Source organism: Ammospiza caudacuta, chromosome 6 (assembly GCF_027887145.1).
Source record: "Ammospiza caudacuta isolate bAmmCau1 chromosome 6, bAmmCau1.pri, whole genome shotgun sequence".
Classification (NCBI taxonomy): domain Eukaryota; kingdom Metazoa; phylum Chordata; class Aves; order Passeriformes; family Passerellidae; genus Ammospiza; species Ammospiza caudacuta.
In genome coordinates this window covers 12118348-12131806 of record NC_080598.1, presented here as the reverse complement: position 1 = coordinate 12131806, position 13459 = coordinate 12118348, and the positions used below count along the sequence as shown (strand labels likewise).

Here is a 13459-nt window from a genome sequence, read left to right as displayed (position 1 = left end):
CAGATAAAGAAGGATATCCCTGGTGTGCTAAATCCCCATAAATAGTTGGGTCAGTCACACAGGGGCTGGTCCTGCTCCCTCTGGAATCATTGGAGGAAAACTTATTCACCTAACCACAGCAGTGTTATACCAAAAACCATCTGGATGTAGCTGTTATAAAATAAACTTGGCTTTTCTGTCATTTTTCAGTAGACACTTAGTGGAAGGTTCTTCCTGTGCCTTAAATTTAAAAAAAAATATTTATCTGAGTTTACATTGTGTGTGTTTTTATCAGCTAATAAATCAGATAGCAGCAGCAACAACAACAACAACAACAACTTTAAATAGACTTTTTATCCCTTTAGGGGGGAAAAAACAACAAAAAAGAGAATTCTGGTCTTTTTAATAATACAAAAATATTTTGTTTTCCCAATGATAAAAACATTTGAGACATCAAAAAGATCACATTTTGAACATGAATTTGTGAGGTTTTTCAAAGAAAATTACCCACATTGACTTATAAATGTTAGGTAGTCTGATAGCACAAATAATCCCATTTTGCCCCTCAAAGGATTTGGTTTAGAAAATAATTTGTTGAAAATCATGGTATTTATTTACCTTGTTCTGTTTCCTGTATTTTCCCCACTATCCTTAGATTTATTTCTAATTGTAAAGAAGATTTAAAAGCCATGGATTCTGATGTGTCCTTTTAAAGGAAGAAATTACAACCCAATGCATGCTGTAGATAAATATAGAGACTCTGTCAAAGGCTGGAGGAAATTAAAATAACATGCAACAATATGATAATATAAAATACTAATCTCCATTCACATATTTCTTTGAAATACAAGACAAGCGAGGATGAAACTCAATGAATAAATTTTTAAAGCAAATTGGAAGGAGTGGGAGCCCTCTCCTGCTCTCCTTTCCTGGTGTGGAAAAATCCCTGGTTCAGAGAAGAAATGGACTTGGATGTGAATCTTTTCAGTCCTTGAAATGCTCACATTAGGAGACCCAGAGTGGCTCTGTGAGCCACCAAAGGCTGTGTGTGTGCTCTGACATGGGATGGGAATTCTAAGTGAAGAGGGATGAATGGATTCTCCTTCAGGAATTTTATGCCTGCTTCCAACAGGAGGATTGTTGGTACTGATCTTCTTTTCAGAGATCTGAGTGAAAAGCAACACAAAATTTATGAGTTTATGAATGACAAGGATTTATCCTGAGCAGGATTTCTTTGATGAAATTCAGACACCAAGACATTTCAGTCTTATCAAATGGATATTATTTAAAAGTCACTGGAAGAAAGAAACAGGAACTTTTAATGTGTCTTAAATACAGGTCAGGTAAATTCTGTGCTCCAGGTGCTTATGTGCCATATGGGGCACTTAAAATAATGACCCAAAGGGGGGGTCTTAAAATAATGAGGACTTAAAATTATGACCTAAAATGTCTACAAAGAGGGTACTGAGGGTCAGGTGAGATGAACCTTCCCCAGTACCTCAGAGTTCTTCAGTTCTGCCAAGACATTCCAGGCAGGATTTTAGGAGGACATGGTTATCGTGTCCCGCGTTTCCCGCTCATCTCTGTCATCCGCTGAGTCTTGGAAGGCCCTCTGGAATGCCAGCCTGAGGGTGAGCCGGAATTTCCGATCCCTGTAGCTTCCCACCAGGAAGTAAATGACGGGGTTGAGGGTGCTGTTGACGCAGGACAGCACAAAGCCAATCTCTGGGGAATACAGGAACTTGAGGCCCAGGAAGTCCAGGAGGATGAGGACACTGAGGGGCACGGCGAAAATGAGGAAGAAGAGGATGGTGAGCATGATGACAGTGAAGAGCCGGCCCGTTTGGAAGGGCTGGGAGCTGCACTTGACCCGCAGGAAGAGGGTGAGGCTGAAGAGCAGCATGAGGGGCGCGCAGACGAGGAAATCCAAGGCTCCGATGGCGATGAGCAGGCGCTGGCAGGCCCTGGGAGAGGGGCGAACGGTGCACAGGACATATCCCAGAGTGTTCAGGAGCAGGGACAGGGCCCAGAGCAGGCCGGACACCACGGCAGACAGGTGCTTCGGGCGGTGTGTCCGGCACCAGATGGGGGACAGCACAGACAGGCAGCGCTCAATGCTGATGGCCGTCAGCAGGTACAGGCCCGTGCCGTACATGAAGAGATCCAGGAAGAGGAAGATCCCAAACTGCATCCCCACGTTGAACTGCATCAGGTACTGCACGGTCTCCACGGCGATGCACAGCAGGTACCCGAAGTCAGCGGCTGCCAGGTTCAGGATGTAGACGGTGAAATGGTTCCTGCGGATGCGGAAGCCCAGGTACCACAGGACCAGGCCGTTCCCCACCATCCCACAGGCAGCACTCAGCAGGCAGAAGCTCTCCATGAACTTGAGGACAGTGTAGGATGGCTGGGGTTGTCCCACAGCCCCGCTGTAGTTGGTCCCAGGAGCATGGATGGCTGTGGTTGGAAGGACCATTGGTGTGGTTGAGGGTCTCATGATGGGTGATTCGGACCTGGGAGCAGAGAGGGGAGAGGTGGTAACTCCAGGGTGACTTTTCTAGAGGGGTTCCTTGGTTTGTTCCAAGGCTTTGTAGCTAGAACTTGATCTCATGGAACTTCAAAATAAATTGGTTTGGAAGGGACCAAGAGCCTGGAGTAACAGGAAGGCTTCACACTGACAGAGTGTGGGTTTAGATGGGAGACTGGGAATAAATTCTTCCTTGTGAGGGTGGTGAAGCTCTGGCACAGGTTACCTAGAGAAACTGTGCCTGCCCCATCTGTGGAGGTAGGCTGGAGCAAACTGGGATATTGGAAGGCGTCTCTGCCCATTGCAGGGGATTGGAACTGGATGATCTTTAAGGTCCCTTCCAGCCCAAACCACTCAGGAATTCTGTGATTCCATGAGAACAATTGGTAGTTTTTTATATTAATGAGTGATTTCTGTTTTAATATGGTGCCATTTGATGTGGTTCTCCTTGGTCCCATGTACAGTAACAAATAAACATTTTGGTTTGGCAGAGCCCTCAGCTTCTCCCTCAGAAACTGCAAGAACCACATGTAAGAAACCACAGATTATCTTGTCCTCACAGGACATGGGAGCCGTGGCTCTGATAACTTTTCCACACCACTCCATGATTTAAGTTATTATTTCCTTCCCTGTGGTACTAAGATCTGATTGAAAATCTTGGGGGTGAAAAAAATGGGTTTAACACCTTTTTTATGGTCTGATGAGAACAAATACACTGGCTCTTCTGCTGTCTCCTAACCAGCTGTTATTTTGGACATGGAAGGCAGAGAAGTTAAAAAGAGGATAGGAACAAAAAATGGGGTTTTCTGGGAAGATGTGAATCACTGAACCACGTAGCCAGCATGAATCCTCTGTTTTTTCTTTGTGGTACAGCAGCACACATGGAGACAGACTTCCAAAAGCACCCAGAACGTGACGGACTGAATCGCTGCTGTTCCATCCCAGCACCCCAGGCACACTGACCTCATGGACAGAGGGAAATGAAGTGTGTGGTGCCGGGAATTTCAAGGCCAAGTTGGATGGGGCTTGGAGCAACCTGGGCTAGTGGAAGGTGTCCCTGCCCATGGCAGGGGGTGGGACTGGATGGGCTTTAAGGTCCCTTTCAGCCCAAATTATTTGAGGATTCTATGATTTCCTTGATTGAAACCAGGGAACTTCTGGCACTGCAGAGCTGGATGTTCCCATCCTCAGCTCTTATAGCACCTTGAGCACTTCTAGCATGAACACTGTGGAGAGCAGCCCTGTGGCTGTTCCTCCCTCACAGCCTGCTCCAGGAGTGGCCATAAATGATCACGTTTTTGCAGAAATTAGCAGAAACAGCCTCGAGTTCTGTTCAGCTTTTCTGCTGCGAGAACAGAGGAAGGCCCGGTGGTTAAGTGGTTTCCTGGCTTCTGTGCAACCAAATTTCCACTTGATCTGAAGAGAGTGTGAACATTTAAGTGTCACCTAAGTTCTGTCTCAGCCCACTGACACCTCCACAGGTGCATCTCTCCCCACTGGGGATTAAAGGGATGATAGGTGATAATTCCCAATGTTAAATGGCTTTGTGCCATTGATCATGTCATGGAATCATGGAATGGTTTGGGTTGGGAGGGATCTTGAAGCTCATCTTGTTCCAACCTCCTGCCACAGCCAGGGATACCTTCCACAGACCAGGTTGCTCCAAATCCCTGCCAACCTGGCCTTGGACACTTTCAGGAATAAGGCAGCCACAGCTCCTCTAGGCAACCTGTGCCTCATCACCCTCACAGGGAAGAATTTCCTCCCAAGACCTAATTCAAATCCACCATCTTCCAGTTCAAAATAATTCCTGTCACTCCAGGCCCTTCTCCAAAGTCCCTCTCCAGCTGTCTTGGAGCACCTTTAGGCACTGGAAGGTGCTGTATGTGCATAAAGAAGGTGCTGTATGTGCCAGGAACAGAAATGGCTGCAATGGGTAAATGAGAAACCATCGACAGTTTTGCCTTCTGCTGCAATAGAAGTGATGAGATCCTTATCTTACTTCTGTAGACTGTGGAGAAGAACACTGCAAAAGTCACTCATGGTTCTCATTTATTTATCATAGTCCCTTGGAAAGACTGAATTCCTGTTTCTAAGACACATTCAGGACATGATCCCACTTGCTTATGTAACTAATAAGTGAAAACTGTCCTCAAACATCAGCAGCCTGAGTCCAGGTGATCTTTTCCTCCCTTGAGATAAAACATCCTCCATGTGATTTGCCTCCAAATCCTGCCTGTAGTTCCTGAGGCAGAACAACCCTGATCCCACAAAGGTGTCTCAGACAGTGGACAGAAAGTTCTGCTGTTGTAATGCCAGGTCTCTGAGTAATGACTTTTTATATTACAGAGGTGCATTTAGAGCAGTTCAAGAGCACTTGTACAGGCACAAGAGTCCCTGGAATGAAGCTCTCCTTATATTGAAAATTATTATCATCAATTCCTGACCTACAGCAAATTTCTGTCCAGCAAAGGAAGTAAATTTTTGATCTTTTTTCCTCCATTGTTTTTGTTTCTCCTCCCTTCCCCAAAGCCTGACAACCCATCAGAGTGCAACGTCAAAGACCCACATCAGAATTTCTCACCTTTTTTGCGTTCCTGGGAATTTCAGCGCCTGTGCCCAGCAATGTTGTCCCCTGGATGGTGTGACATAGGGTGCAGCTCAAGTCTTTGTGTCATCCTGCAGTGCTGGGCTGGGCAGCACTGTTTAAAAAGCCATGGTGTTTTCAGCGTGACCCTCCAGGCAGCCAATCACTCATGGGGGAAATACCTCCCCTGTGCGGGTATGATCACTCAGATTTGAACCACTTCCCCCTCCCCTCTTTGCAGTGTCATGGAAACATCATTTTTTTACTACTTCTCCCTTCTTCAGCCATTCTTGCAAGAACTGTCCATACAGACTTTGCACTGTACTTAAGGCCCTGAGATGCCCTGGTTTCACAGCCCCTGAAGATGAGATTTTAGTGCTGCTCAGGTAGAGAAATTTCAAGTTTTCTCCCATAACATCTTTGGTGGAGGTTTCACAACCTCCCTCAGTACTTCTCATTCCTTCCTGTCCCTGCCCAGTTGTCACACACCGGCCACCACAGTGGGTCCTCTCCCAGCACAGTTCAGCACCTTATTGGATCTCTACTGCTTCATCCAACCGTGCCCCCAAGCTTTCCACCTCAGCAGTTCCAGATGCCCAAACCCTGCTTGTGCTGCCCTCAGCGTGGAGCTCTGGGGTCAGGAGCTCTTTCAGTGCATCTTCACACCCCACAGGCTTTCAGCACAGTCCTTCAACACCTCAGCCACTTCAGATTTCACAAAATCCCTCCAGCCCCATGCCTTTCACTTCCAGTTTCACAGCTTCCCCCTGAATAGAGCTTCAGGTTCTTCCTCACCTTGTGGCTCCTAAGCAGACAGAACCCACCACCACCCACCCACAACATCCCAGTCCTGTCCATGCACACTCCATGTTCATGAGCCACCCCAATTCAAAGGGTGTGGAAACAGAGAAAACACCTTTCTCCTTTCCTGACATCCTTACAGGGAACTATTTTGTCCCTTAGTCCCTTGGGCCAGGGAAGTAAAGGGACAGGAGTGGGACACCACCCAAATCGCTGCCATGTGTGTCAGTGGGCACAGGAATGGGCAGATCCAGCCCAAATTTGCTTAGCAGGTCAGAAATGCATTTGTACATCTTCAGCTTCTGTTGTCATCTGTTCTTCCTCTTCCTTTCCCAAAGACTGTAAGACTGTTTTTACTTTCTTACCCAATCCTATTTCCTATAGTGGTTACTGGCAACCCTCATTAACCTGGCCAGGACTCCAGGCTATGGCACAAAATGATATCTAAATTAAAAGACTATTTTTATCCAGAGCAGGATTTAATCTCCTCATTAATTTGAGGTTTTCCATTTTCTCTGCATGGATTGCTGGCATTCCATGTTGGGAGACATTCAAAATGCCTTTGTTGTTATTGAACCATTCTGAATTTCAGTAAATGTCAGCAAAACAAACAGAGGGATGGGCAGTGGATGAAACTATTTATTGATGCACCTAAATCTCAAGCTGAAAATACACAGTATACTTCAGAGCAGTGATGAGCTGGAATTGCAGTAATTCACAAATTCATCAAATTCTGGTATGGTTTGAGTTGGAAGGGACTTAAAGGTCATCCAGTTCCATCCCCAGCCATGGGCAGGGACACCTTCCACTATCCCAGAGTGCTCCAAAATGTCCTGGAACACTTCCAGGGATGGGGCAGCCACAGCTTCTCTGGGCAACCTGTGCCAGGGCCTCAGCACCCTCGCAGGGAAGAATTTATTCCCAATATCCTATCTAAATCCACCTTCTGTCATTTAAAGCCATTTCCTCTTACTGATTAGGTGACTAGGTTCATTTCTTTGCAGAGGAAATCCTGGACTGGCTCAACTCAGCTAACTTCCACAGATGTACAAGAGCTGACTTCCTCCCCTCCCTTAGTTTCCCAATTTGTAAAATAAGGATTTTTTTTTAGCTTACTCTACTTTACTAACCTTTGCTGAAACATTGCAAGTTCTTGAAAAGGCCTTACTCCCTGGGCTACCAGTGATGAATTTTCATGGAAAATAGGGACTTGGAGGGTCATCAAGAAGTGACCCAAGCCACTCTCTTCTCTACTTCTACTTACTACTAGAAACCTTTCAGATTATTTATTTTTTTCATGAGGGCTTGTGGAGCTTTATTGGGATACACAATGATTTAAAAATCCTCACAATTTTATTATTACTCACAGTGCCATAAAGCCTAAGCTGTGGATCTAAGGTTTGGGAAACACACAGTGTCGCAGACATTTTTTCACAGAAATCCTTTCTTTGGGATTCTGCATCTTCTGGGAAGCAGAGGCCCCAGAGGAGAATGTAAACAATTGTTATCAGCTGCTGTGAAATGCAATAGGATGCACCTGTGATTGGTTCGTGTTCCATGTGTACCATTAAGAGCCAATCACAGGGCAAGCTCTCTGGAACACAGGGACAGAGATTTCTCTTGGTTTTAGATTCTTTCTATTCTTAGCTTAGCTTGGCAGCCTCTGCAACTTCTCTCTTTATTCCTATTAGTATAGTTATAATGTATTATATATCATATATCAATAAATCCAGCCTTCTGATCAAGAAACAAGATTCTCGTCCTTCTCTCCCCAAGCGACCTCCTCAGGTCACTGTAATAACAAAGTCAGAGTCTGGGAATGTTAACTTGACCAGGCACATCCCATGCTTGCCCAGTTTAATATTCAGCTAATCTACTGGCTGTTATTTCCAAAAATCATGGAATTGTTAAGGTTGGAGAAGCCCTCCAAGGCCATCGAGTCCAAGCACTTCCCAGCAGTGCCACCACTACTGTGTGTCCCTAAGTGCCACATCCACAGGTTTTAAATCCCTCCAGACTGATGGTGACTGCCCCACTGCTCTTGGTAAACTGTGCCAGGGCTGCACCACCCTCTGAGTGAAGAAATTTTTCCTAAAATCCAATCTAAACTTCCCCTGGAAGGATGGGATTAATTTCTTCTCCTTCCCACCCCTGAGCATTCACACCTCCCTCCTCCAGCCCCAAGAGCCCTTGAGCTGGGAGATTTCCTTAGAGAGGGTGAAGTAGGTCTGTGTAAACAGGGAATTAAGCCCTGGAAGAGGGAGATTTCCTTGGAGAGGTTTGAGGAAAGTTACTTAAACAGTTTTTTTATCTCTGCTTGCTGGGCTGTGAGTGCACTCTTCAGCGCTCATGCTCCCTCCAAGCAGCTCTAACATGGGCAGGAAAAGCCAGGATACACTTGGTGATAAAGGACAGCAAGGAATTAAATGAGGTGGGATTAAAAAAGGCACCTCCTAAGCAAGTGTTAGAAGCTTTTTAGAAGCTGTTCTATGTTCTTTAAAACCTCTACCAGGAAAAGGAGATGTTGGGGACATAAAATCTTACAGCTCTTACACAAAAATTAGATCTCCAAGCACAGAGAAGATAAGTTTTCCAGGATCTTTTCCCTTTCCTCTTTTCTTTCCTTTTCCTGATTTCCTTTCCTCTTTTTCCCCCCTGCCCTTCCTCTTGAAAAAGGTGAAAATACAAAAAGAAATTTCCCCTGAAATTGTCAACCATCTCTGGCTCTCTTTGGCTGTAACCATGTGCAGAACTGGTTTTGCAGTCCCAAATCAGGTTATTAAATTCTTCTTCAATTAACCACCCGAGATTTTAGGTGAAAACCCTTGCAAATAAGAGGATGGTGCAATTCCTTATTATTTTTTTTTTAATTATAACAATCCACATTGCATTTATTTCATATCCCAACTGATTACACTATATCATGTACTTCTGGTCAGTGACTGAAAAGCTAATTTTAGAGGTAAGATCTCCCTTTTATCCCCTTTCTTGAGTATGTTTTACCTCCTGTAAGTAAAACTGCAAGCACAGGAGAAGTCAGAAACTTTCCCAACTTCCTCTTTAGGCTTCACTTTTTCAAGTTTGAAAATTTTGTTTTTTCTACATTTCAGCATTTCCTGTGGGTGCTTGATCAGTTTTTTGCCTCTACAGGACTTTCTGATCTTGCTCTATCTTAAAATCATAAAATTGGAGCCTGGATCAGATGGATCCAATCCCAAATGGATCCAGTGAGTGGCATCCCTGCCCATGGAAGTGGGGTTGGAACTAGATGGTCTCTAAGGTCCCTTCCAACCCAAACGATTCCAGGAGTCTATGATTCTATGGCTGTGTCTCATATACGGCAAATTAAATATGTAGAGGGGAAAGAACAATGAAAAAACAAACAAAAACCAAAACAAATTTTAAAAGAATTTGATAAACTTAATTCTAAACTTATGTATTTCTTAGAGAGAATGCACTTCTGATAAAGAATTAATTTTTAAGAATGAAAAAACTGATGAATCATTTTGTCTTTATCCTTCCACATTTCCAGGCTCTGCACTGCACATTGCCCACTAGACTGGCATGGAAAACTCCAGCACCATGAAGGAATTCATCCTCCTGGGCCTCTCAGAGAACCAAGGTATGCAAAAAATGTATTTTGTGGTGTTCCTGCTTTTCTACACACTCACAGTGGCAGGATATCTCACAGTTCTCACTGTGACGAGCAGCCGGCGCCTGAACTCCCCCATGTACTTCTTCCTCTGCCACCTTTCCTTTGTAAGTTATTGTTACTCCTCTGTCACAGCTCCCCAAATGATTTCTGGCTTCCTGGTGGAAAATAACACCATCTCCTTTGCAGGTTGCATAGGGCAGCTCTTTGGGGCTTCATTTTGTTTGGCTGCACAGAGGTTTTCATCCTGACAGCCATGGCCTACAACCGTTGCATGGCCGTCTGCCAGCCCCTGTGCTACCCTGCGCTCACGTCCCACAGTCTGTGGCTGCATGGTGGGGGTCTCTGGGTGGGGGTCTTCCTGCATTCCACCCTCGAGACCTTTCCCACCCTTCCCTGCTCCCTTTATATGGCCCCAACAAAGTCATCCACTATTTCTGTGATGTCGACCCCCTGCTCCCCCTGGCCCACGCCAACACACACGCCAAGGGCCTGGCCGCAGTGGCCAACAGCGGGGTGATATCCCTGAGCTGCTTCCTCGTCCTGGTCATGTCCTACATGGGCATCCTGGCTTCCCTGAGGTGGCACAAGACTGGCAAGATGGCACAAGGCCCTGTCCACGTGCAGGTCCAACATCACTGTGGTGATCCTGTGACTTGGGCCCAGCACGTTTGTTTACATCTGCCCATCCGGTGGCTTGTCTGAGGACAGGAGTGTGGCCGGGTTCTAAATGCTCATCACACCCATGTTCAACCTCCTCATCTACACCCTCCGGGATGGGGAGGTGAAGGGAGCCATGAGGAAACTGTGCAGGAGGAAAGTGGGAAGTGGAAATGGGAAGGGGTAGAGCTGTGATCATGTTCCCAAAAAATTGGAGAAAATCAAGCAGGTTTTGCTGTAATTTCTTCTGTGACAATGCCCCAAAATGGGCCTTTCAAAGAACAGCTGCCTATTGGTCTAATCCTCCTGGAATTAGAAAGGCACTAGAAGTTATTTTTATGATGGAAAAGACATTGGGAACTCTGACATTCCCTTCCTATTCCTTGTCAATGACCAAAGGCCCACACCAAGGCCTCCTGAGCAGCTGCAACATCAGGGCTTAAATACTGTTAAAAATACTGAAAATATTGTCCAGGTGGAGCGCCCCATAAGAAACAAAAAAACAAAAAAACCCGTGATATTAAGAGCTAATTGGGTGGTTTGCTGATGAAGGAACAGGAAGGGAAACTTCTCTCCTTACTCCCCCACTTCAGCCAATCTTTTCTGACCTGTTCCATGTCAGGCTGGATGGGACCTGAAGAAACCGGGTCTGGTGGAAGGTGTCCCTGCCCATGGCAGAGGATTGGAATGAGATGGTTTTTTAAGTCCCTTCCAAACCAAACAGCTATTCTGCAATTCCATCATTCTCCTATAATTCTATCTACTTCACCTGTCTCTGCCCAAGACAGCAGCAAATAAAATAAATGTAGTTTAAAATGTTATGGAAATGAAAAACAGTGGGGTCTTTTAGAGGTCTCACTTCTGGGTGATTCTGAGCAAATATTCACCCATTGCTTGTGGAAGGTGTCACTGGAAACTGTGTCAGGCTCCTCTATACTTTGCAAATAATTCTTACAAGAATTTCATACTTGAGCTCAAAAGTTGCTCCTGTGCTTTACTGTGTCAGTAAAAATACCTGCTGAGCAAGGAAGGCTCACCACAAATCTTTGTGCATTTTTTGAAATGATTTCCAACTTACTTCTTGTTTTAAAGTTTTAAGTCAGGTGTCTGAGGGATGACATCAGTGATATTTTGCTTTGTGCTGTCAACATGTAAGTTAGTAAGAAATAAGATTGTAGATGAGAAAGACAGGCTTATGAAAAAAGCAAAATTTGTATCCATTTACATGAATTTATATAAATGTCCTATGTCAGAGACATCTTTATCTGATGTCTCTCTCCAGGGATTAAAGTAATAACTACCCAAGGAACAATTTTAGTTCCTTGCCACTGATGTTTTCTGACAAAACTCCCTTTGCCTCTGGGATCTCATTACTCCTGATAGCCTTGTGCCTTGTGGTGTGATGTACCTGAACTATTTCTGCTACAGAAATAATTGCACTTGAAGATGCACCTGGAGGTTGCTTTTTGATTTGGTGGGTTTGGGTGGTTTTTTTTTTGCATAATGGGAAGTACAGAAGGTTGAGCTGTTCTTTTCAGGGCTTAGAGTTGGCAGAGATACAGAGCTGCTTCCATAACTTCCAAGCAGCGCCTTGCAGAGACTTTCTGATGGAACCCCCTGAAGTGGTTTGGGGAGGTCGTCAGAGGAGCGACAGCAAGTGAGCTCTGTGGAAGTGTTCTGGGATTGTTCCTTTGTTTTGCTCAGGCCCCACTGAAATCCTGCCTTTGCAAAGCAGCATTGCTGGTGAGTGACTTTTGGGAGATCTATTTTATGACTTAGAATAAAAAAACATTAAAAAATCAGTTGCAGATTTAGAATCCCAGAATGGATTGGGCTGGGAGGCACCTTAAAGCTCATCTTGTTCTGATTCCCTGCAACAAGGGGATTGCTCTGGTTGCTCCAAGCCCTGTCCAGCTTGGTCTTCAGCACTTTCAGGAATATCACACACAAGTGATCCTGGTGTTCTGCATGGGAATGCTGTAAGGGTGGATTTGTGGGTTTGTCAGTAAAGCAGAAACATCTCAGTCAGCAGCCCAGTGTCACCACAGGTGTATTTATGGGGTGTTTCACACCACAGCCAAGACCTCGGTATTATTTCTACCACCCTCCTCAGCTAAATAACCAGAGCTTGTTATTACACATGTCCGTGACATATTCTGGCTTGGATTTCACTGCCACTCCTTCAGGGAAGCATTGGCTTTAAACTGAAATTGTCCCAAAAAGACAGCAGAAGAAATACAGTGGATATTCAACATACCAGAGGACAATGTCTGTGTCCTGTTAATGTCCCCTGTCTAATGATTTGGCCTTTTAGATCTTTTAAGGCAGCTTTATTCAATGCTTATACTATCATAGACATCTGGTTTCTTACTTGTAGGCTCCTGCTTGCTCAGATATAAACTCCTCAGCTGAAATAAGCAGTAAAGGAATTTCCTGGAGGGATTTTAAATGGACAAGTGCATTCCTCTGCTGCTCCCACTGTAACCTCCACAGGACAGTGAGTGTATTTGTTTACTGAAAAACTTAAAAAATTAATTTTAAAACTGTAAAGGTAGAGAAGCCATTCAGGGTTTTGAAGCTTCTGCTGTGTTAGAAACCCCAGTTTCTCCAGTGAGGAACTTCCCAGACCTGGTTTCAGTGCATGAATTCCCAGTTTTAGTCTGAATAAGTTAACTGGAGAGCCCTTTCCTTAGTTTAGAGGAGTGTCATTAGGATCAGAACATGGAACAGCTCATGCCTGAGAATGGCAGCATTTGCTTGTAGTCACTTCAAATTTCCAGCAGGCAAAAAGCACAGCATTTTCCCAGCATTCATGGCTCTAGTTATCTGAGAACAGGATGTGCTGGAATCACCATTCCTGAAAGGATTTAAAAGCAGTATGGATGTAGCACTTGGAGACATGGTTTAGTGGAGGGCTTGGCAGTGTTGGATGGAGAATTGGACTAAATGGGAGCTTTTCCAACTTTAACAATACTTTAATTCAGTGATTTCTCCCTCACAGAATGCGAGCACACCAACCATGATGCAGGAAAATAGTGGTCAGAGTGAGTTCATGGGAGAAGGTCAGTGTGGAAGGGCAGGCTACACCTGAGTAGGGGCAGAATAGGGGGTGAGTACACCCCCTGTGCTTTCTGTCATTTGTGACATGACACTGTGCTTTTTGCAGCAGCAAATGCATCCTGCTCATACCATCCATGAGCCTTGGAGCTGTAGCACATTCCCTTCCCTTCCTGGCCACCCCCCTACCTGCGCC

The 13459-nt window shown here is 45.0% G+C and overlaps 1 protein-coding gene and 1 pseudogene across 1 annotated transcript; one reads left to right on the top strand and one right to left on the bottom strand.

The window, feature by feature from the left end:
* Window positions 1-1519: 1519 nt before the first annotated feature.
* On the bottom strand, window positions 1520-2476 carry LOC131559437 (proto-oncogene Mas-like). Its single transcript, XM_058807790.1, has one exon. The coding sequence runs from the start codon at window positions 2474-2476 to the stop codon at window positions 1520-1522; it is 957 nt and encodes a 318-aa protein (XP_058663773.1).
* Window positions 2477-9458: 6982 nt separating this feature from the next.
* On the top strand, window positions 9459-10393 carry LOC131558775 (olfactory receptor 4S2-like; annotated as a pseudogene).
* The last annotated feature ends 3066 nt before the right edge of the window (window positions 10394-13459 follow it).

What these genes read in the sequence shown, in the direction of transcription:
- LOC131559437 (XM_058807790.1), bottom strand. Translation starts at nt 2,476, where the DNA reads ATGAGACCCTCAACCACACCAATGGTCCTTCCAACCACAGCCATCCAT.